The 22,343-nt window shown below is 35.9% G+C and overlaps 1 protein-coding gene and 1 long non-coding RNA gene across 3 annotated transcripts; one reads left to right on the top strand and one right to left on the bottom strand.

The window, feature by feature from the left end:
* The first annotated feature begins 687 nt into the window (after window positions 1-687).
* LOC145117557 (uncharacterized) lies at window positions 688-3,171 on the top strand. 2 transcript variants are annotated; one of them, XR_013712707.1, is made up of 4 exons: window positions 688-2,081; window positions 2,181-2,251; window positions 2,370-2,551; window positions 3,012-3,171. It is a non-coding gene; the product is annotated as an uncharacterized LOC145117557 (long non-coding RNA). The 2 variants fall into 2 exon arrangements; XR_013712706.1 differs by having other exon boundaries at window positions 691-2,251.
* Window positions 3,172-19,740: 16,569 nt separating this feature from the next.
* Window positions 19,741-21,534, bottom strand: LOC145116934 (putative serine/threonine-protein kinase PBL28). The gene is made up of 2 exons (XM_079053237.1): window positions 20,473-21,534; window positions 19,741-20,387 (listed from the first exon to the last, which is right to left on the bottom strand). Exons 1-2 carry the CDS (start codon window positions 21,379-21,381, stop codon window positions 19,863-19,865), a joined length of 1,434 nt encoding a protein of 477 aa, XP_078909363.1. The 5' UTR covers window positions 21,382-21,534; the 3' UTR covers window positions 19,741-19,862.
* Between the last annotated feature and the right edge of the window lie 809 nt (window positions 21,535-22,343).

Genomic DNA, 22,343 nt, shown 5'->3' with positions numbered 1-22,343 from the left:
TGAGAATTCCTAAATATGGATTTAGATACAAACTGATTGAGTGATGAAATGAAAGAGTGTACACAACTGGTGTTGAACTGGTACGATGGTGACTAATCTCCGATGACTATGTTCTATATAATCCGGAAACAACGAAGTTAACAAAAGATGCTCTGAAAAAACAAAAATGATTTTTTTTGAACATTTTGGAAATTTCAATGGTATTTTTTATACTAAAAAAATAATGGTATTTTTTGAACATTTTTAAAACTTTGTTACATTTTTAAGACATTTTTCCGTTACCTGCGGTAACCGGTTACCCACAAGGTTTTATTTGAACACATGTGTATTTCGTTGGTATTTTGTGTATAAAAAATATATTTTAATGGTATTTTGTGTACTAAAAAAAATAATGATTTTTTTATACATTTCTGAAACTTCATTATTTTTTTAAGTCATTTTCTCTTTTTACTTAAAAGTAATCTACAGGGAACAATTGAGTTTTGACCGAAATCATTAATATACAGATTAATTTCTTGTTCCCTTCGGAACAGTAAATTAATCGTATTGAACCACTCCTATAATTTTTTTTCTTTTCCGTTATCCCCTTAACCCTACGTCCCTTTACACGTGCCGTCATTAGCAGATCCACCATCTTCGTTTTCCTTTTCCATGTTCAATGAGTTGATACGTGTCCAAAACACGTGTTATATTCCTATGTTTTTCCACTGACTATCACCGCTTTTATTCTTTCTCCAAACCTCTCCCTGTATCCTTTCTATAAACCTCCCATTCCTTCTCACAAACAAATGTCTCTTCTCTCCCACTTGTCTTCTTCTTTATTAAATCCAATGTCGCCTTCATCTTTAGCTGTCACCCGGAAAACCACAAGTTAGAGGTTAGGGCTCGACGTATTACTTTTGTAAGGAAAGATTTCTAGGAACTGGGGCATAGTTAGTTGGAAGAGAAGAAAGGCAGCGGGACTGCTGCCACCTGCAGCAACGGTGGTGTCTGCTGGATAAGGAAGTGATATCGGCGGCTTCAATACTTCAAGAAAACATCTATAAACTTTCTACTTGGAGATAGAGATCATGGAACCCTCAATTGATCAACTTCAGGTCCGTTTTGCACCGTCAATTTTTGCCCCCTTCTTGCTTTATCGTTTTCTCAGTAGGTCACATCCCTGGATTCGTAAAAAAAAAGGTGCGTAGATCAGGTTTACGGGATTACTGAGATGTTGATTTGTTTTACAATTGACAATTTTGGGAGTAATTATGTATCACCTAATTTTCATTTTTGGGTTTTTTGTACTGTCTTTTTTGAGGAATCGATTGTCAGCGGTTTTGTTTTTTAAGGATTCCTGAAAGCAGAATCTCCTATTTCTTTATCATGTTGGTGAGTCATTTTAATGACTGGACTAACATGGGAGAGCTAAGGGGCTTCATAATTTGTACTCTATTATATGTACGGGGTTGTGCGGAGTGCACGCATGTATAAGATCGAATTATAAGCCGGTTCGACGACTAGTCGGGGGTCCGAGGGCAGCGCCCCTAGCGGGGTCCAAGGGGCAGAGCCCCTGGCTGGGGTCCCGCTGCCAGGTCAGCGGGCAGGGTCGAGGGGCAGCACCCCAAAACCTCACCGAATTTTACATATGAGACCATAGTGGAAAATTCAATTTCTTGAGAGTGTTTATGCTAAAACTAACGAAACTCGTTAGTTTTGGTAACCCTAAATCCTCATTAAATCCGGATTAACATTACTTGCTTTCAAAGAAACTAAGGACGACCCAACCTAATAAAACCCTAATATCGTTTATTATATAAACGACTCTTCTTTTCAGAAGAGGGTTACGATCTTAAGCTCTTGTTTGATCATACTTTCACAGAATCCTCTAGCATATTGGCTTACGATTTCTGTTCCTAGAATCGTAAGTATCCACTTGGATTATCCTAGGCTGAATTTCTTGTAACCCAGACATAGGGTAGAAATATAAGTTCGGAAAGTGATATCACGATCCAATTCGGTATCCAGATCTCCACTACAAACCCTAATTTACCCAACATATCAAACTCGGTAGGATGATGGATTACGCCTCTATTTAGGTAATCCTTAAATTTTTTAACTCAAGAATGGAGTTCCAAGAATTGAGTTGCAATTGCCAACATAATGTACAATTTTTTTTTTTAATTTGCCTTTGCCAGTTCCTGATGATGTTGTTCATTGGGGTGTAACATCGGTATTTAACAACAAGGATTTTTCGGATCAATTGCAGGTATATATACTTTATGTTCTTGTGTTCAATTTTCTGTACTATTTTTCATTGGATGTTGTCTTCGGAATCCTTCAGAATATTTCCGAACAGAATGGATATTGGTATATTTTTTTTATAGGAAAAAGAAAATGGATGTGGGTGTCCTGGATCGTTTCAAGAAATCAAATCAAAGGTTTGTTATCAAGTGCTGACTGTTGTCAATGCCCACATTCTGGTCAACAGAGGGTGTTTACTTTGCTGCTGCACATGCGTTTGCTACCACTAGATTGGTTGTTGTTTCATGGGTTCTGGCTGTCAAAAGTAAGTTTGTTGAACTTATACTAATTGTTATGCAGCTTAATAATAACAACAGATACATCTTTAAGTTCTAAAATTTTGCTTGAGATTTGGCATGATTAGTTTAATAAAACAATGCTCAATCATTCTTTCATCGTAGATTGTGATTTTTTTTTTTTGATAAAAGTAATGTATCATCTGTGATAAATACTAAAACTGTACTAGAGTGAAGAGGTTGTGAAGGCATTCTGGACAAGGCTTACAAGAGTTTAAAATCGAGGTTATGGACAAGGCTTATCACCCGTTATTTGTACATATGACAGAAATACCCCTGTATTCAAATAGCATATTTACTTTTTCTTTTACGGAGACCAACTTAGTTGGGAATCTTTTATATGTGCATACCAACAGGAGTCACCTAGGTTATGTTTATTGTGGATGGGTACGAAACTAATGACTTTTATTTATTTATTTTTGTGTTTAGGTTGGAGAAGAATTTAGGTGGAGGTACGCTTTTTTTAGTGAGGCCATTTTAATGTTCCTTTTGAGGTATAATGCCTTAATTGTAAAATAAGTAAACTTACAATTCTGATTTTGTAATGTTTTTCTATATATGGACAAATTACGTAAACTTTTTTCTACAATATGGACCATTTCTATAATGTTTTTATACTATGGAGAAAGACTTGGTAATCTTTTTGTTTTTCTGTCACAAGGACCAGTTTTGAGACCTTTTTCATAGCATATTATAATACACAAATAAAAAAAGTACATTGCGATGTTTTAACAATTATATAAAAAGCAATCTAACCCCCACAACGTGGGGGCCACTTTACTAGTTAATAGTAAATACTTAGTTCTCATAGTAATAATATGTAGTTAGCAGTTAATCATTTTTAATGTTCAATTAAGTTATCATCAAAATAGAAGCATCATTTCCCAATCAAAATGCATTTGCAACTTTAATCTTCCCCGAGAACAAAATTCATATCTAAAATATGTAACTTTTCAACATCCGAGGGAGTATGGAATTGTGGAATAGATTGAGATTTTGTGCAACGTAAGGGACGTCAAAAGCATATGGAGAGAGAATGTTTTATAGTTTATTCCTACAAATATGAGTACCTTGGACTTAATCTAACATATATTCCTCTGGGACATATGTCCTTATCCAAAACTCCATCCTCATAGTCCATTAATATAAGATGAGAGTTGAGAAAAAAATAAATTGTTGTTTGTGTATAGCCTTTTTTATTCCTTGGACATATGGTTGTGTTTGGTTGTAGAGCTGCACATTGGTGGTCCAAGACCAGTTTTGGGTCGGTCTCGAAACGGTCCGGTCTTTTTGAGGTTGGTTTCCGAACGGTTCGGCCTTTTTCCGGACCGGTCCTGTCTTTTTCTGGACCAGTCCCCGTCAGTCTTTTTCGGTCTTTCGGTATGGTCTTTTCTCAGACCGGTCTTCATTCAAACCGGTCTTTTTTCGGTCAGGTTTCACGGTCTTTCCGTACGTCTTTTTCGATTCGATTTACGAGTTTTTTTGGTTTGGTTTTGGTCAGTGGCGAATCTAGAACAAAATATCACGTGGTTCCCAAATTAAGTGAAGCTGAATAAAAAAAACCAACAACATTTGTGAGGGGTCGGGTCGGGTCGGGTCGTGTACGATTTAATGAAATATAACTCAAAAAACCAATCAGACACCACCAATTAAAATTTAAAAAAACCGACTGAAATATAATTGAAAAAACCGAACGATTTAATGAAAAACTAGTTGATTATTAGCGCATTGATACCTTATTGTTTGATAAAAACTATATATTATATTTAACCCTATATATTTAACAGCACAAATGCCCCATGTAACTTATTTTTTTCTCCTTTTAAAATGGTTTAAAAAAAAGTTAAAAACAAACTCAAGGTAGATCCTCTATTTTTCTAAGGTAATTCCTAATTATTATGGTACATATATTATAAATAAAATTCAAAATTTAGGTAGGTCCTGGGACCTACCTTCTTACTTGTTAGATATGCCCCGGTTTTGGTATTTTTTGATTCTTTTGTTTTGGTTTGGAGTTTTTTTCCATTAACAAATATGTGATTAGCACCAAAATGATAAATTAATATTTATTAAATATGATAATTTAAGTTTAATAAAAGAAACAATAAAATAAGTTAGATAATTTGTGATTAAAAATTGTATAATTAACAAAAAAAAATGATATATTTATATAGTTTACTTACCGGTCTTTTTTTTCAAACCGGTCTCGTTCACTCTCGGACCGGTCCGGTCTTTTTCAAATCGGTCTCGAGCCGGTTTTTTTTTCGGTCTAGTCTTTTTTAAGACCGGTCTTTTCCCGGTCCGGTCTTGTTATAGACCGGTTCGGTCTCGGTATTTTTTCGGTCCGGTCCGAGCCGGTCTTTTTGTGCAGGTCTATTTGGTGTTAATGTAATTTAAATTCTTAGTCTTTTTTTAAATGTATATTGATTTGATATTTGTCTTTAAAAAAAAAAAATTAAAACAAGAAGATCACGATTGGAAGCTTATGAAGATCCAAGCGAATTTTTTTTCCCTCACATAATCAATATTTATGTTGGCTGATAAAAACCAAATATAGGATGAGCTTGACTATGTATATATGTTTTTTTTGTATGTATATGATTTGTTTGTTGCATGAATCTTAAGATAGTTTCGTTAAAATTTGAATATATAAAGGGGCCTATAACATCAAATTTTCGGCCACCTCATACTTGAGAGCCAAGGGCCAAAAATTTACCACCTCTCCTATTTCTCTTCCAATATCCTAGTTATTAGAGTTGGGTGTGAAACATCTGAGACACGACACTTGTGGTGCTAGCTTCCAAAATGTTTTGAAGAAGGTTATAGATTTGTTTGCAATAACAAATCAAAAGGTATGTAAACCATCCTAATGAATTCAGATTTCATTAGGTTTTGTAGTTTGATAGTTCATAGTATGTTGGATTTATGTGAAAGTGTAACGTCCCAAAATTTAAGACTAAAAAATTCAATTTTTAAAATAATAAAACCATCATTCAAAACGTTTTCATAAAACCATAAAGGTCATAGTATGAACAAAACATCCAAACACATCAGATTCAAATAAAATGTGGAATAATATGGTGTGTGCGATGCGATCACCCTGAGCTCTTACCTTTTGATCCGGAAGCACCTGAAACATAAACTGAAAACCATAAGCACGAAGCTTAGTGAGTTCCCCAAAACACCACATACCATACATATCAAACATACAATGGGCCATTGACCAACGCCCATCGGGCCCCGCCCGCCATCGAGCCCCGTTCAGAATAGATCTGTCAATATCATGAGATGGGCCCCGCCTCATCACATCCATCAGGCACCGCTTGACATCGGGACCCGTCCGGTATACATATAGACACATAAACACATGTAATAATCACTAAGACAAATAGCATATCATACATTCATCAGACCCCGTCTGGCATTGGGCCCCGCCCGGTATACATATCACATACAACACATGCAAGAGTCACATAGACAACTAGCATCCTATCCATAACAAATCATGGGCCGACGTTAGTGCCTTCGACCCGCCAAGTACAAAGAGGAAACTCATCTCAAGCAGCAGAATATCTCAGATAAAAGCTTGGACTACTGATTCGGAAAATTCCCGCGCTAACCAATCAAATAAAACCCAATTAATAAGTTAGGCCATAAACCAAAACTATGAGTCTCATTCAATTGTCCAACTTCCAGGGTAAAAAGACCATTTACCCTTTCCTCTCTTGGCCTAATAACCAAAGCCCAACCTAAAAGCTCTAAAAGCCTAATATAGCCCAAAATCCTAAATGGCACCCAAAACCCATTATGGGCCGAATCCAAGAAGGCCCAATGTCAAACAATAGCCCAAAGTCCAAAATGACCTAATGCCATAGAAGTTAAAGGTCCAAGCCCAATCAATACAAAGCCCAAACGATCCAAGCCCACAAACTCCATTGGCCCACTGATTAGCGTATGCTCGGCATACCACCCACCCTGCACGCCCCATCGTGCGTCTTGCCGCACTTTTCACAACGGCCCGACCCTGCCGGCCTCTCCATCTCGAGTAAAAAACCTTGGGCCTCTTGCGCGAAATCCCTGAACCTGAACTGGATCGGCTCACAAACTGTTGGATATCACTCCTCGACATCTCATGGTATCTCGCATTCTTCATCTCCTCATCCACCACATACTATGGAACCAGTAAGGCCCTCTCGCGGAACATAGTGGTGATATCAGCCACCATCTCAGTAGTCTGGCGAAGGTCCTGAAACTCCCTCGCCAACTGCTGTACCTCAATCACCGATGCAAACTAAGCTCGAAATCTCGTCACGAAGTCATCCCATCTCATCGAATCAACCGCCTCGTCCCCTACGTCACGTCCAACCTCTTCCCACCAATCTCGAGCTCTGTATTTCAGAAGACAGGAAGCAAGTCTAACCTTTGCCCCATCCAGACAATTGCTAGTGCGGAAGGCATTAGCGACATCCGCTAACAAACGTCTACTCACGATCGGGTTCTTCTCCCTGAAGAACTCCGGAGCCCCACATGCCCGGAACTCCTTGAAAGTCAACGTGAGAGCTCTCATCAATGCCACCATCTCAGAACGAAAAACGCCCAAACGCTCATCCGAAATCTCCAAGATACCCTCCTTGACCGTACCAAAGAGCACATGAGTCTGATCAAGTATGCTGCGGGTGATCTCAGGCGAAATGAACTCCCGCATCTGCTCATCCAACTGTCCGGCCCCAGAGCCTGAACCAGAACCACTGTCATAACCTCCTTGTGTGGCCACCATAATGAAAATAGAGCACACAAACCATCAGTACATACATATATAAACATTGAGGGATCCCATACTCTACAAGCTTCCTGGTATCATCGTAGTTTTCCTTGACTTGAGTATGGATCCTCTGCTTCCTGTATTACGGTCCCATACTACCTACCACATCTATCCGTACTTTCCTCAAATCGTCCAGAATCCTCCAAGTCACTCCCTTATCTATACACACAACCCTCAACAAGATAATGGTCCCAGAATCCCCCAAGTCACCACACCACTCTCCACCATCAGTTGTAGAAGGAACTCACTCTAACACCCTCTAACTAGCTCACGAATACAATTACATATCACCGACACTAGATAATTCTTCGAATGAAAGGTCTCACACTACAACGGTTGGACTCAAACAAGAGCTGCGCAATAGAGTTAAAACCTAACCTTCTAAAATTATTTAGTCTCGGTAATATGTAACTTAGCATATTCACTTACTAGTTAGTTGAAGTTAATGAGAACTCCTAAAAAGCACAAAGCAAGCAGCATTCAAGCATTGAGTAATCGGAATCAAGCATAACCTAAACAGGCCATCCTATCACTGACTTATCAATACTAGCATGCAAATCTACAAGCTCATACAATAGGTATACACAATCATCTCTCTTAGAATTCTATCATGCAATCCTTAGCAAATCCTTAGCCCTAATCTAGCATGCGATTCCCGGATTCACAAATCAAAGTATAACATAAACATGTATGGGTATTTTGGGAAAACTTACTTGAGCTCGGTTTACTGCATGCAGCACACCCCTTCCTTTTATTAGCAAACTCTTTGTGTAAAATGTTTCTTTTTGTGAAAAGAATTTACCAAATCCTCAGTTTGAGTTCAGACACACCTGAGAGTATGTCTGAATCCCTTAAACCAAGGCTCTGATATCAACTTGTAATGTCCCAAAATTTAAGAATTTTTTTTTTCAGTTTTTAGAATAATAAAACCATTATTCAAAACGTTTCCATAAAACCATAATAGAATCAGAGTATGACCAAAACATCCAAATACATCAGAGTCAAATAAAATGTAGAACAATATGGTGTGTGCGATGCGATCACCCCGAGCTCTTCCCCTATGATCTGGAAGTACCTGAAACATAAGCACGAAACTTAGTGAGTTCCCCAAAACACCACATACCATACATATCAAACATACAATGGGCCATTGTCCAACACCCATCGGGCCCCGCCGGCATCGAGCCCCGCTCGGAACAGATCTTTCAATATCATGAGATGGGCCCCGCCTTATCACATCCATTAGGCCCTGCCTGGCATCAGGCTCCTCCTGGTTTACATATAGACACATAAACACATGCAATAATCACTAAGATAAATAGCATACAATACATTCATCAGGCCCCACCCGGTATACATATCACATACAATACATGCAAGAGTCACACAGACAACTAGCATCCTATCCATAACAAATCATGGGCCGACATTGGTGCCTTCGGCCAGCCAAGCACATAGAGGAAACTCACCTCAAGCTGCTGAATATCTCAGATAGAAGCTCAGACTACTAATCCGGAAAATCCCCTTGCTAACCAATCAAATAAAACCCAATTAATAAGTTGGGCCATAAACCAAAAATATGAATCTCATTCAATTGTCCAACTTCCAGGGTAAAAAGACTATTTACCCTTTCCTCACTTGGCCCAATAACCAAAGCCCAACCCAAAAGCTCCAAAAGCCCAATATAACCCAAAATCCTAAATGACACCCAAAGCCCATTATGGGCCCAATCTAAGAAGGCCCTATGTCAAACAATAGCCCAAAGTCCAGAAATGACCTAATTTCATAGAAGTGAAAGGTCCAAGCCCAATCAATACAAAGCCCAAATGATCCAAGCTCACAAACTTCATCGACCCACTGATTAGAGTATGCTCGGCGTACCTGGCTCGTACGCCCTGCGTACGCGATTGATCCAGAGACAGGGCTCGTACCTATTATGCTCAGCGTACTCAGGAGTACGCCCGACGTAGTGGCCTGATTCCAATTCCTTGTTCAAAAGTCTTAACCACTTAAGAACTTAACATTCAACCCTCAAACTAATATCATATTAAGGACTTAAACCATAAAGTCAAAGATTTTAAGCCTTTTCATGGCTAAAAACACCCTAAAGTCCATTTCTAGCATCTTAACTCCATTAAGAAGAACATCAACCTTGCATGGTTAAGCTAAATCCATCAGGTTATCATTTTTATGTACAATGGACCTCAGAAAAGCCTAGATCTATCATCCCAAGCCGCTGAAGTAGCCCATACTCTTAAACAAGGCTTATAGGACCCAAAAATGCACTAATAAAGCCCTAAACTAGATTTAGAATAAGGAACCATCAAGTTAGGAGCTTTATACCTTAAATAACTTGCAAAGTCGATGAAGATCCTGGATCTTCAAGCTCCAAGTCCACGAAAGCTTTATCGCCAAGCTTCACTTCCTTCAAGGGGCACAAAAACACCACAAAATCAAACAAAGGCTCATAGAAACTCAATGAAGATTAGGGTTTCGTTCTTAAGGTTTGGAGGAGTGGAGGTTGACCATAAGATGCTCCAAAGGCAACATAAGTTGTGTAAATAGGGAACAAACCCTAAAAATTAGCGTTTGCCCCTGCTTAGCATATGATCAATGTACTCCCACGTGCGTCCAATGTACGTGGATGCCTCCACGTCAAATCTTCAAGCCAGTACACCTAACGTACCCATAGAGTACGCCCGACATACTCGGATATGGACCAAAGTGAAAAAAATTTACAATTAAGGTTTAAAAGGAACATACCCATAAAATTCAAATGTTACAGAAAGACATAGATCATTTAGGTTGCATATGCCCTAATACGATTAATTGTTAATTGTTTTTCCGCTTACTGCATTGTGTTGTAACATACGTTTTCCATCACTTATGTATTGTGATTTGTGTTTTGTTTGTCAATGATCCAATTCCATCAAAGACCATAGTTGTATTTTGTATGCATTTCTAAGTGTAAAAACTCCAAATCCATTAAAAAGGGTGGAATACATTACATCGGGTCTATTATAAAGTGTGTTCCCAATGACTTAGACATGTGAATGATTACCTAATTTTACCACTTTCCATATTCTCCCCCGTAAAAAGAATTTTTTCCCGAAATTCAGCTTGTTGTTTGTGGTATCGTCAAATAGGTGGGTATATTTACGCTTCATTTGGACCTCACATTCCCAAGTAAATTTTAGTCATCATATAGAGGTATATCAAACCTTTACTATGGGCATGCAATTTTGTTTAAGTCGCTTGATCTCTTGATCCATGATTTCCACTGGTTCTTCAATAAAGTGGAGTTCTGTATTGACTTGGATCTCATTGATAGGAAAGGAAAGAGTGTCATAACATAGACACTTGTTATGATTTGACACATGAAAAACATCATGCACATTGTATAGCTCCTAAGGCAGCTTAAGTCAATATGCAACATGACCATTTCTTGCATGAATTTCAAATGGCCTTATGTATCACGGGCCTAACTTGCCTCATTTTCTGAACAAAATCATTCCATTCAAAGTGGAGGCTTTCAAACATCAGTCGATCTACACCTTGGAATTCCAGAGGCTTATGTCTCACGTCGACGTAGATCTTTTGACAATCATGTGCAACCTTTAGTCAGTCCCTAATTTTCACAATATTTTATGTAATCTCATGAATGATTTATGGGCCAATAAGCAACGTATCTCATGCAAGATTCTTAGCTAGTTGTGTATCTCCAACTTTTCCCCAACATGTCGGCGAGAAACACTTGCTTCCGTAAAGGGCCTTAAAAGGCGTGACTATAATACTAGTGTGATAACTATTATTCTAGGAAAACACAATCAAAGTTAAATGAGTATCCCATGCGTTCGCAAATTCAATAAAAAAACAGTAGAGCATATCTTCGAGTGTTTGAATGGTTCTTTCACTTTGACCATCTGTATGTGGATGATATGTTGTGCTCATATCTAGTCGGGTTCCCAAATACTTTTGTAGTGATTGCCAGAATCGTAAGGTAAATCTACTATCCCTGTCTGAGATGATAGATATAAGTACCCCGTGTAGTTTGACAATATCTTTCAGATAAGTCCAAGTTAGCTTCTCCATCTTATCTATTTCCTTGATTGGTGGGATGTGGGTAGACTTGGTTAAGCAATCGACCACTACCCAAATAGTGTTGTAACATTTTCATGTCTTAGGTAGTTTTGTGATGAAGTCCATTGATATTTGTTCCCACTTCTACTTAGGTATTTTCAGTTGTTAAGGGCTTATGATATTCAACCTTGACTTTAGAACATGTTAGGCATTTGCCCACATAAGTGGTAATCTCATCTTTCATGTTTGGCCATCAATATAATATCTTAAAATCTAAATACACTTTGTAGGAGCTCAGATGAACGGGATATCTCGATCTATGAGCTTTGTCCAAGACTAAGCTCCTAATCTAACTAAACTTTGGCATCTAAGTTTTGTTCATAAAATACCTCGTTCCTTCATCCATAAGCTCGAATTATTTATCCATCCCCTGCAAAGCTTCACCTGCGATGGTCTATTCTTTTAGAGCCTCGAGTTGAGATTCTCAAATCTGAGCGGTAAGGTTTGAATGGATAGTCATTGTTAGACCCCATACCGGACATGGTTTGATGCGTTCTTTTCGGCTGAAGACATCTCCACAACATTTGCCTTCCCAAAATGATAACAAATGACACATTCATAATCATTTAGTAGTTAAGTCATTCTTCGTTGCCTCATATTGAGTTCTTTTTGGTCGAAGACGTACTGGAGACTCTTGTGATCAGTGAAAATGGTACACTTAGTACTATACAAGAAATGTCTCCAAATCTTTAAAGCGAAAACTACTGCTCCCAGCTCAAGGTCATGCGTAGTGTATGTTTTCTCATGCACATTGAGTTGTCAGGATGTGTAAGAAATAATCTTGTCCCTTTTCATCAATACGCATCCTAACCCTTGATGTGACGTGTCGAAGTATAAGACGAAGTCTTCTGTTCCTTTCGGAAGGGATGGGATTAGTGCACTACACAACATTTGCTTTAGTTTCTGGAAAATAGCCCCTTGTTTGTCTTCATAGTCAAACTTTGTCTCTTTTGTGTCAATGTTGTGAGGGGTTGGTTATCTTGGAGAATTTTTCAATAAATCTCCGATAGTAGCCAATAAGACCTAAGAAATGGCATACTTTTGTTTGTGTTTCAGCGCTTCTTAATTCTTGATTCCTTAAGTTATAGAAGGGTCAACATGGACCCTTTTGGTGCTGACCACATGCCCTAGAAAGTGTACTTCTCTAATCCAAAACTCATATTTAGAGAATTTGGCCTACAACCTTTCCATTCGTCATAGTTCCAAGATTAACTGTAAGTGTTGGTTATGTTCCTCCTTGGTTCATGAGTATATGAATATGTTATCGATAAATACGATCATGAATTTGTCTAGATAAGGTTTGCATACCCAATTAATGAGATCCATGAACATTGTTGGGGTCTTTGTCAATCCGAAAGGCATAACTAGGAAATCATAATGGCCATACCGAGTCCTAAATATCGTATTTGGAATATCATCTTCTAGCTACGTGATACTTGTTTGAGTCCATAGATGGACCTCTCAAGCTTGCACATTTTATTTGGATAATTGGGCTGTAAAACACCTTCAAGTTGTTCTATATATGCATCTTGTGTTCGTTTCTCTGTTAAGTTAAAGAGGTTTTTACATATATTTTCCATATTTCATAATCATGTAACACTGTAACACACCTATTTTTCTTGTTTTTTTTGTCAATTTCTGCATACCATCTGATTTATTGTTAGATAGGGGAATCAAAGGCGTAATAATCTTATCACTCCTAGTTGTCACGACCTTGATATGTGCTTTTGGATTTGGGTTCGTGTTTCTTGGAAGTGTGCACAATAGACACTCGTTAAATAGCCTCAAGAATTGCCCAATTTGTTTTGTTTGATGTGTGGATCGAAGCTTGCTGATTTCAGAGTATAACATCCTTGGCATCATGTCTCTTTTCAGAAGCGGTTGCAAACCATGCAAGTATGGACTCAAATTCAATTTTTTTCATTCTTGGGTTGCTCATTTTGATAGAACCCACGTCTTTTTTGCTTGTATTTTTCTTCTTTTTCTTTCATGTATTTGTCATATGGATTCCAATGCTTCTTGGGCCTACTCCATTCTTCGTTATATCTATCCCCACTTGAAAACAAGCTCGAGTCATCCGATTTCCATTCTCGTCGAGGTCACAATCCTTAGTCAAGTGTGGGCTACCACAATTATCACGCCCCACTTGAATTACGTGTATGGATTGAACCATCTTCATGCATGATTCGCTGGTCCATAGTATCTAACTTTGCAATTATCGATGCCAAGTCTTCCGACGCTACATTGCTAATCGTATTTCCTCTAGTTGTATCCTATCGAGGGTTGTGATATTCCGTTGAATGTTTGACAAAATCTTCTGTTAAATCCATGATTGTAGTTGGATTCTTTTTCATTATGGGTCCTTGAGAATCAAGGAGATGCCTCATGGTCACATTTACCCCATCATAGAAAATCGACACTTCTTGCTGTATGTTAAGATCTTGTTGAGGGAAATTCCTTAGCATTCCCTTGTATCTCTCCCACGCTTCATACAAAGATTATCCACCTTTTTTTTTGAAAATTAGCAATGTTCTTCTTCTACCTTGAAACCTTTGAAGGTGGGTTGAACTGCTGAATGGATTTTTTTCGAAGGTTGACCCATGTCTGGATGGCTCCAGGTGGAAGTGGCTTAAATCCAGTCTTTTGTTGCTCCTTTGAAAGTTACTGGAAGCATCCGAAGCAACATCGAATTCATTTGGAACATTAGGAACATGGAAGTAGTTTGTAATGTCTAATACCTCATCAATATGCTTGTAGGCATCCTCATGATCCGTCCTGTAGAATGGGATATCCTTGAGCATAGCGAGAATGTGCCTCTTGAATTTGAAATTGGCGGCTTTTGGAATTTCAGGTGGTACAAGACCCGGCCCGTAGGTGTTACACATTCGGTTCTTGTATTCCTCCATGGTTATTTCTGCTATGTCGGTCATCTCATTTTCGATTTCACTTCCTTGTTGACTTCCCCCTTCTAATTATGTTTCAGTTTTGTATCCGCTCTCGTTTTTTCTGGGTTCTTTTCGAAAGGAGTTATCATAATGTTCTTTGACTTGTCTTTTTCTTCGCTCTTTTCTTTGTTGCTTTTGTGGAAAACCGACTCGTAGTCCTTCAATCCAGGTACTGTACTAAATGAAGATGCTCATGTTATAAACTAATTGTAGAAAATAGAAAACCAACGTGTAAAACAAATAAGAACAAATAAACTAAAAACTAACATAACAATGCCCATGACGTGGACAGAAGGGACCACGGTGTGGCAATTGGAAAAAGGGAGAAATTTAAAACATAACAGAAAATTAAGTTTGTATGAAATAAATTCCATACAAAGGATCGATAACAAATAGAAAAATAAATAAACTATCATAAAGTCGTTCCCCGACAACGGCGCCAAAAACTTGATATACAATTTATATACCAGTTATCTATTTTTAAACCAAACCAATTTAGACTAGCTAACACGCAATAGACAGTGTACCTAGATGAATAACATAATAGTTCAGGTAAATCAGGTATCGAACACAGGGAACAACTATCATTAACATATAAGTTATCTAAAGAGAGATGTTATTTTGGTTTTGCAACTAAAAAGCAATTTAAAGTTAAAAAGAAACAAAAAACGGTTTTTAATACAAGATTTTAAAGAGACTTCCGTTTAGATGCGATTCACTCACTTCTATGGTTGGTTTCATGGATAGTACAATAGATTAAAGTATTATTGCTTACCGATCCCAAGATTGATTAGAATTATGATAAAAAGACTAATCATTTAGTTTATAAAGTTTATTCATTCAATGATCAAGTGGACAAACAAACAAGTGGACTAGTATTAAGTTTGAATTATGAAATACCATAAATTATGATCGATATAGATGGTTATAAATATCAATGCAATGCATGAATATTCATCACATATTAACTTCCACATTAATTTACCAACTTCTCTATTTAACCCTAGGTTTTTGGTCAAAACACTAGTCCTATAACCTTGTTAATCACAAAATCATAAGATAAAAGTTTACTAAGTTAGATAGATCATATGGTCTCAGTAAAACTCATCAAAAAATAGAAAAGAAGTTATCATTAACATAAAAGGTTCGTTATCAAGCTATCATAATGAATAAGAAACTTAAACCGTAATCCAAATACAATAAATCAACACATAGAAAGTGAGATAATCTGCTCTAAATGAAAGTTAGAGCTTTTTAGCCCATAACTACTGGAAATGAACAGATAGAAACAACATTCACTTTGCAAAACATGATTAAAACAAAGCAATTAAGTGATTGGAAGTAATGTTGCCTTTAGATCTCTTCAAAACCAAGCTCTCATTCGAATTATGGTCTCTAAAGCCTCTAAGGGATGTCTCTGGTCTTCAAAAGTCGGTAATAACTTAGTGCATAAGTGAGGGTTGAAGGCATAATCGGTCAATATATAGTTTCCGAAAACTGCTTCCCACGTCGTGGCACCCATTAAAAACGCATATTCTCCAAGGCAGTAACTGGATCGTGAATCTTCTTCTCGCTACAGCATGGCAAGCAAGTGTCCACGGCGTGGGACATCAGAGTTAATAGTAATTTGACTTTGGTTGACTTAATCCAATTTGTCCCGCTTCCAGATCCACATTTTGCTTCCTTTTAATCCCGAGCATGTCTTCGCCGTTACAAAACAAAATTTAAACATATTAAACACCTTTTTTTTTCTTCCTAAATTAAGCATAATTGTAGCTAAAAATATTAAGATAATGCACAAAATATATGAATAAATATGACAATATCACAAAACAACACCTAAATAGGAAAGAAATTGTTCCAAACAAGATCTCATGTTAGGGACTAACATCTTGACCGTATCCACCCATAAGAGTTACTTTTAACAAAAGATACAAATGGAAGCTCAATATCCTGCCAACGACTAACATGATGCCAAAGAGAAGATGCAACCTCACATTGTTACATGGCATAATCCATATTCTCTACATGAATAAGACAAATCAGACATATAATACACTCGAAATCAATAGCCATATTGAATAAATTACTTTTCATAACAACTCGGTCAAGAATCATTCTTTCATTCTCCAAGCCATCATATTCACCTTTTTAAGAACACAAGTTTTCCATCTAGTCGGTTCAAATCTCTTAATCGTGACATGCTTTAGATGTTTTCTTGTAGACCTCACTTCGAAGTCCCCAAAACATCAAGAGACCATGTCAATTTATCGTGATCTGAAGATAGTTAACCCAAACGAATGAGTTGAGATCATGTCATGAACCAAACACTCCCCCCCCCCTACCCTTATACCTCGATGCGAAGACAAATTTCAACACCATTTGCAAACCAATCTTTAAGCGTGCAATTTCTATCAATTTCAAACAAATAAAGTCTAAAAAATTTAATTTTTTACGGCTCTCTTGCCCTTAAATGTCATTCCGAAATCTATTGTCAAGCATAGCCACCTATTTGTTTTCAACTCTTTGTTTCCAAACACAAATTGGGTCACATTGTTTGTGTGGTGTGGTTGGTGTAGGGGTGAGCATAGTGCGATTCAGTGCGGTTATTGGCCAAAACCGAACCACTAACCGCAAATGTTGTTATTAAATTTTAGATACCTAATGGTGCGGTTAATGTAGTACTACGATTATGCGGTCATTTTATGCTGCTCGACTTCATGTGGTTGCGGTAATGGTTTTTAACCGCATTGGTTTTGTGCAACGTTATCCAAATCAGCCCTCTACCAATAACCCTCTACAAAAATGAGTTCTACCAACTCTACTATAAAACATAAATCCCGAACAAACTCGCTTGAAAATTGGTAAAACTAGGTCCAAATCAGTTAAATTCAAACCATATAAGAACAGCTCAACCAAGAAGGAAACCAAGAAGGAGACCTAAAATTGAATTAAAAAAAACAAGATTTATATCTGATTTAAACCGGATTTACAAAAACCCATTTATTTATACTTGACTTCTGAGCCAATTTATAAATGGAGACTCCCCTCTGCTTCTTGCTAGCGATTTCCCACCAAAAAAAAGATACAAACATAAAAAAAACATTTTTTCCTTTCTTAGTCCTTTGTTTTCCCTTGTTTTTTGTTTAGCTATGATATAATTCACTTCCAATATAAAATTATAACTGAGTTCACAATACGCATCCATACTAGCCATGAAACTCATTATTTTCTTTTTCTTAATAATAATAATATTTTATTATGTTCTTAACGATGTTCTTAAATTTCTCTTCTTTCTAACTTTTCCTATAAAATGTCATATATATGCATATTAACAATCAAAACATTTGGTATTACATGAGTTCATTTAATAGAAAAATTAAATATGTTTTATTAGGTATAAGACTCAAGTATTACATGAGTTCATTTAATAGAAAAATTAAATATGAAATTCTAAACATTTAAAAAGTTTGAATTTATAAGAAAAATAAAAAAATATTAAATTATTAAAATTAAAATGTTTTTTTTTAATTTAAACAAATAATTTAGATAAATAAACAAAAGAATGATGTTTTAATTTATAAATTTTGAAATTAAAAAAATCAATTAATAAATTGATATGCATTTATTATTACATTTATTGTAATTATTATATTTAAATATTATATGAAATTTAATAAAATAAAAAAACTAAAAAATGACATGTGGATAAAAACTAATTTAAAATAACAACGTAATGACATGTGACAAAATGAATTAGAATGTGACATGTAACAAAAAAAATCTTTATTTATTAGAGTAGATTTCAAACAATCGAATCAAATTTAACTAAATTATAATTAACTGAATAATAAATATTATATATAATTATTTAATATTATTAAATTTAGTGTGGTTCGGTTATTTGCGGTTATTGAAAAATTTTACGGCTTTTTTAAAATTAAAAATCGCACCGTTGGTTTTCGTTTCGATTTCGGTTTATCGGTTTCGATTTATGCGGTCTTTTTGTTATTTTTAAATGGGGTTCGGTTTTCGTCACCTACTTGTACGAGGTTAGATTGTTTATGTAATTTAGTATATTTGGAGTTACTTTTCGTAAATTATTGTAGATTATGAATGTACTTCTAACTAGCTATGTATATATTTATCGCACCTTCTTTTAAATTTGTATTGAAATTTTCTTCTACAATCATTGTTCACTCTTCTTCATTCAATCGAAAGCCATATATGATCACTAACACCAAACATTAAGTTACGTTTGATTGTGAAAAACTGTTTTTATTTTTTAAGAAAATATTTTCAAAAAATAGAGTTGGATTTTCATTTTCAGTTTTCAATAAGAATTTTAGAAAACATATTTGGTTGGAAACGGTGGAGTTTTTATTTTCCATCTTTGAAATTTGAAAACTTTGGAAAACTATAAAAATCACTTTTCTAATTTACATGTAATTTGAAAACTGAAAATTTTCATTTTCTTAGAAAACTTTGGAAAACTTAACGAACCACACTAGTTTTCAAAATTTTCATTTTTCTTGAAAAATTTTCCATAACCAAACGCACCATAGACGTTGCTGGAAATTCCAAAAACGAAAGGCCGAAAACCGAAAAATAAAAATAAAAGCTCTTACTGACTTTCATGATAAGAAAAAAATTATATTTCATAATTCATACCCTGATGTCCAACCGCATATCCATAAGTCAAGATAATACATGATTGTTTTTACAACAATAATAAAATGCCATTAAAATGATAAAATCCTATCCATGCTACTGGAGAGAACACATATGTACGTTTTGAGTATCCATGGACAAAACAACGAAATAGCATTATTTGTGGTGATTTGTTAGTGAAGAATAGAGTAACAAGCATGGTTCATTCTATTATATAATATGACAAAATAATTAAAAAAAACTATATACTAATCATATCTAAAGTTATTGTCATTTTGTCAGCGGTTTAGTTCATAACCAACAAATTCAAAGAACCTCAAAAAACAGCATAAAATTAATATTAAAAGCATATCAAAACTTTGATACATTTTTGCAATTAGTTTCAAGTTATTAATATTAATGAACAAAAATGCATTTTGTTAGCTAAGATTGTTATATAATATGTAAGAGTTCTCAAATTTCTTTCAAAAAGAGGCTTTTAAGGAAAACAGATTGTACTCCGATATATTATATATTATATGAAGTACATGAGATATGTCTATTTAATCTAGGACACTAACATGTCTTGAGGCGGATGCTCTATAAAAATCAGACTAGATTACTGTATGATAAGTGGAGTCTTGAATTTGAAATATACATCTGAAGATGAGAATATATCAAACAACATACAACAAATGGGACTCCAAGATACAACTATCTACTTTAGAAGCAATTGGGGCATTTTATTAGCCCATTCTTGTTACATTCGGTACACGTCGTTCTTTTCCCATCGGCAAGTTTCATAAGATGACTACCGTTACACTTACGACACACTACAGACCGCACTCCAGCACACCTTTTGCATGGCCCTTCAGATTTGTTTAGTGGTATTTCAGCAAGGAATGGCCGAAATTTTCCCTGCTCATGCAACCGGAAAACTTCCTCTGCTCCACCGATATACCTACCCTTTATAAACAGGCTTGGCACTGCTGCTGATTTGCCCAACATCTGCAATAGTTCATCTCTGAAATCCGAGTGCATCGCTATATCTCTTTCTTGGTATAAAAACTTTAAACTTTTTAGTAAAGAGTGAACCCTCGAGCAATCTTTGGAAGTCTTCCGAATCCCTTTGACGCTTGTTGTGTACAGAATTACCAAATTGCTTCCTCCCGGGGGACAGATTTCCTTGAAATCCAGAAGGGTGTTTTTTTGTTTTGAATTTTCTTCTTTAGCCCGATCAAAAGCCTCCTACACAAGAGTAGATAAAACATTACAATGAAAAGTAGATGTAGAATAAGATGATTGCTTAAACAAGATATATGAAGCAACTTACTTGAAATTTAAGAGATTTTTCAAGTTCTTTCACAATATCCTCCATTCGTGGACGTCCCTCATGGTTTCTCTTCAAACATTGATAAGCAATTTTTGAAAAAACTTTTAAAGAATCGGGATGTATGTTATCCTTTATGTTGCACCAAACAATTTCATGTAGCTTGTTACCTTTAATATGCACCCGTACCAATCTAGTAAGAGATGATTGACGCCCATCCTTGTTGACAATACACAACCTTCCACACAAAACTTCAAACAACACCACACCAAAGGAGTAAACGTCCGACTCCTTTGTTAGAACTCCATCCTCCATATATTGTGGATCAACATACCCAACCGTGCCTACAGTATTATTGGTGAAAAGAAATGTGTTTTTCTGGTTAGCAGGACCAAATTTGGATAAACCAAAATCTGCTATTATGGCATTCCAATTTTCATCTAATAAGATGTTGGAACTTTTAATATCGCGGTGCAATAGTCTTTGTTGTGTCCCCGCAGGATTATGAAGGTATGCAAGTCCACGAGCCGCATCTATGCATATTTTAAGGCGTCGAGCCCATGTTAACTCTTTGTTTTCAATATGTTCGTCAAGACTTTTCCTAGATGCATATTTGTATACAAGGATCTTTTGGTTTTTCTCATCACAAAAACCTAGGAGGGAGATGATATTTTCATGCTTGTACTCTGAAAGCATCATGACCTCCTTCCAAAACTCACCATCTCCTTGACCAAATGAACGATCTAAAACTTTTATAGCCACCGTCGTATTCCCCTTCGAAGTGAGTATTCCCTGGTACACTTGTCCAAATCCTCCTCCCCCAATCCAATTTTCTTTTGAAAAACTGTTGGTTGCTGCTATTAGATCAGCTAGTGGTATTCTAAGATGTTCAAACTGTTTTAGAAATGCCATAGTTTGATGCTTGATCAAAAATGCGAAGGAAAAGTAAGGTTTTGCAAAGAATTGAAGTAGATCTGTTTGAAAGATAAGATATTGCGTCTATTGGGACCTAACAAATAGCAATATAAAAAACCTAAGGTGTTAGTCAACCCTGTCTCCTTACATAATTCATGGTTCCATTTCCAAAATAATTAATTGCCAGCTAACTTGCACTGCCTAGCAATATATAAAACTTTAAAGTCTTTATCATCTCTAACTCTCTCTCTCTTACATTATTGATGGTTTATTTATAAAATAGTGCCAGCTTGCAAAATTATTATAAAACTAACATGTGAGTGGCTCTTCCCCACTATCATATTCAATAAAATGGCATTAAAATTGTGATAATTAAAGAGCAATGGTACTTGGTAGTACTTGGTAGGTGGGCTCAATTTGTTCGATATATCCAACAAGTGGCTTCAATAATTTAATTGTTTTCATTATATTATTTCACAGCTATGTGAAATCTAAATACATTACACAAGTTGCAAAAATTTAGATTTTCTGAATTTTATTATCACACACATACGTGCTAAGAACGGCCCCCAAAGAGTAATTTGGGTATTTTTAAAAAGAGTAAATTATAGAAATGGTCCCTATGGTTTGGTCGAATTTTCACTTTTGGTCCATAAGTTTAAAATTTGATAGGTTATATCCCTGGAGTTTGTGAATATTGCTAGGTCCTTGTTCATATAAAAAGACCAATTACCCTTTTTTTCTTTTTTCATTTTCTTTTTACAATTTTTTATTATTATTACTATTATATATATATATATATATATATATATATATATATATATATATATATATATATATATATATATGACAAAACTGCACAAATGGTCCCTGTGGTTTGCTGAAATTTACCACTTTGGTCCAAAAATGTGTGGACTAGCAACACACGTCCAAAGTTTTCATTTTGTTGTAAGTTTGAT

The sequence above is a fragment of the Lactuca virosa genome, chromosome 5 (assembly GCF_052849685.1).
Source record: "Lactuca virosa cultivar CGN04683 chromosome 5, Lactuca_virosa_CGN04683_v6, whole genome shotgun sequence".
Lineage (NCBI taxonomy): Eukaryota > Viridiplantae > Streptophyta > Magnoliopsida > Asterales > Asteraceae > Lactuca > Lactuca virosa.
The sequence above is the reverse complement of the archived record's forward strand: the minus strand, read 5'-3'. Positions and strand labels throughout refer to the sequence as shown.

Bases quoted from the DNA above. Each gene is read 5' to 3' on its own strand.
- LOC145116934 (XM_079053237.1), bottom strand. From the start codon at position 21,381: ATGGCATTTCTAAAACAGTTTGAACATCTTAGAATACCACTAGCTGAT. The intron at 20,388-20,472 runs GTAAGTTGCTTC...ACTCTTGTGTAG, and splicing joins AAAAATCTCTTAAATTTCAA to GAGGCTTTTGATCGGGCTAA.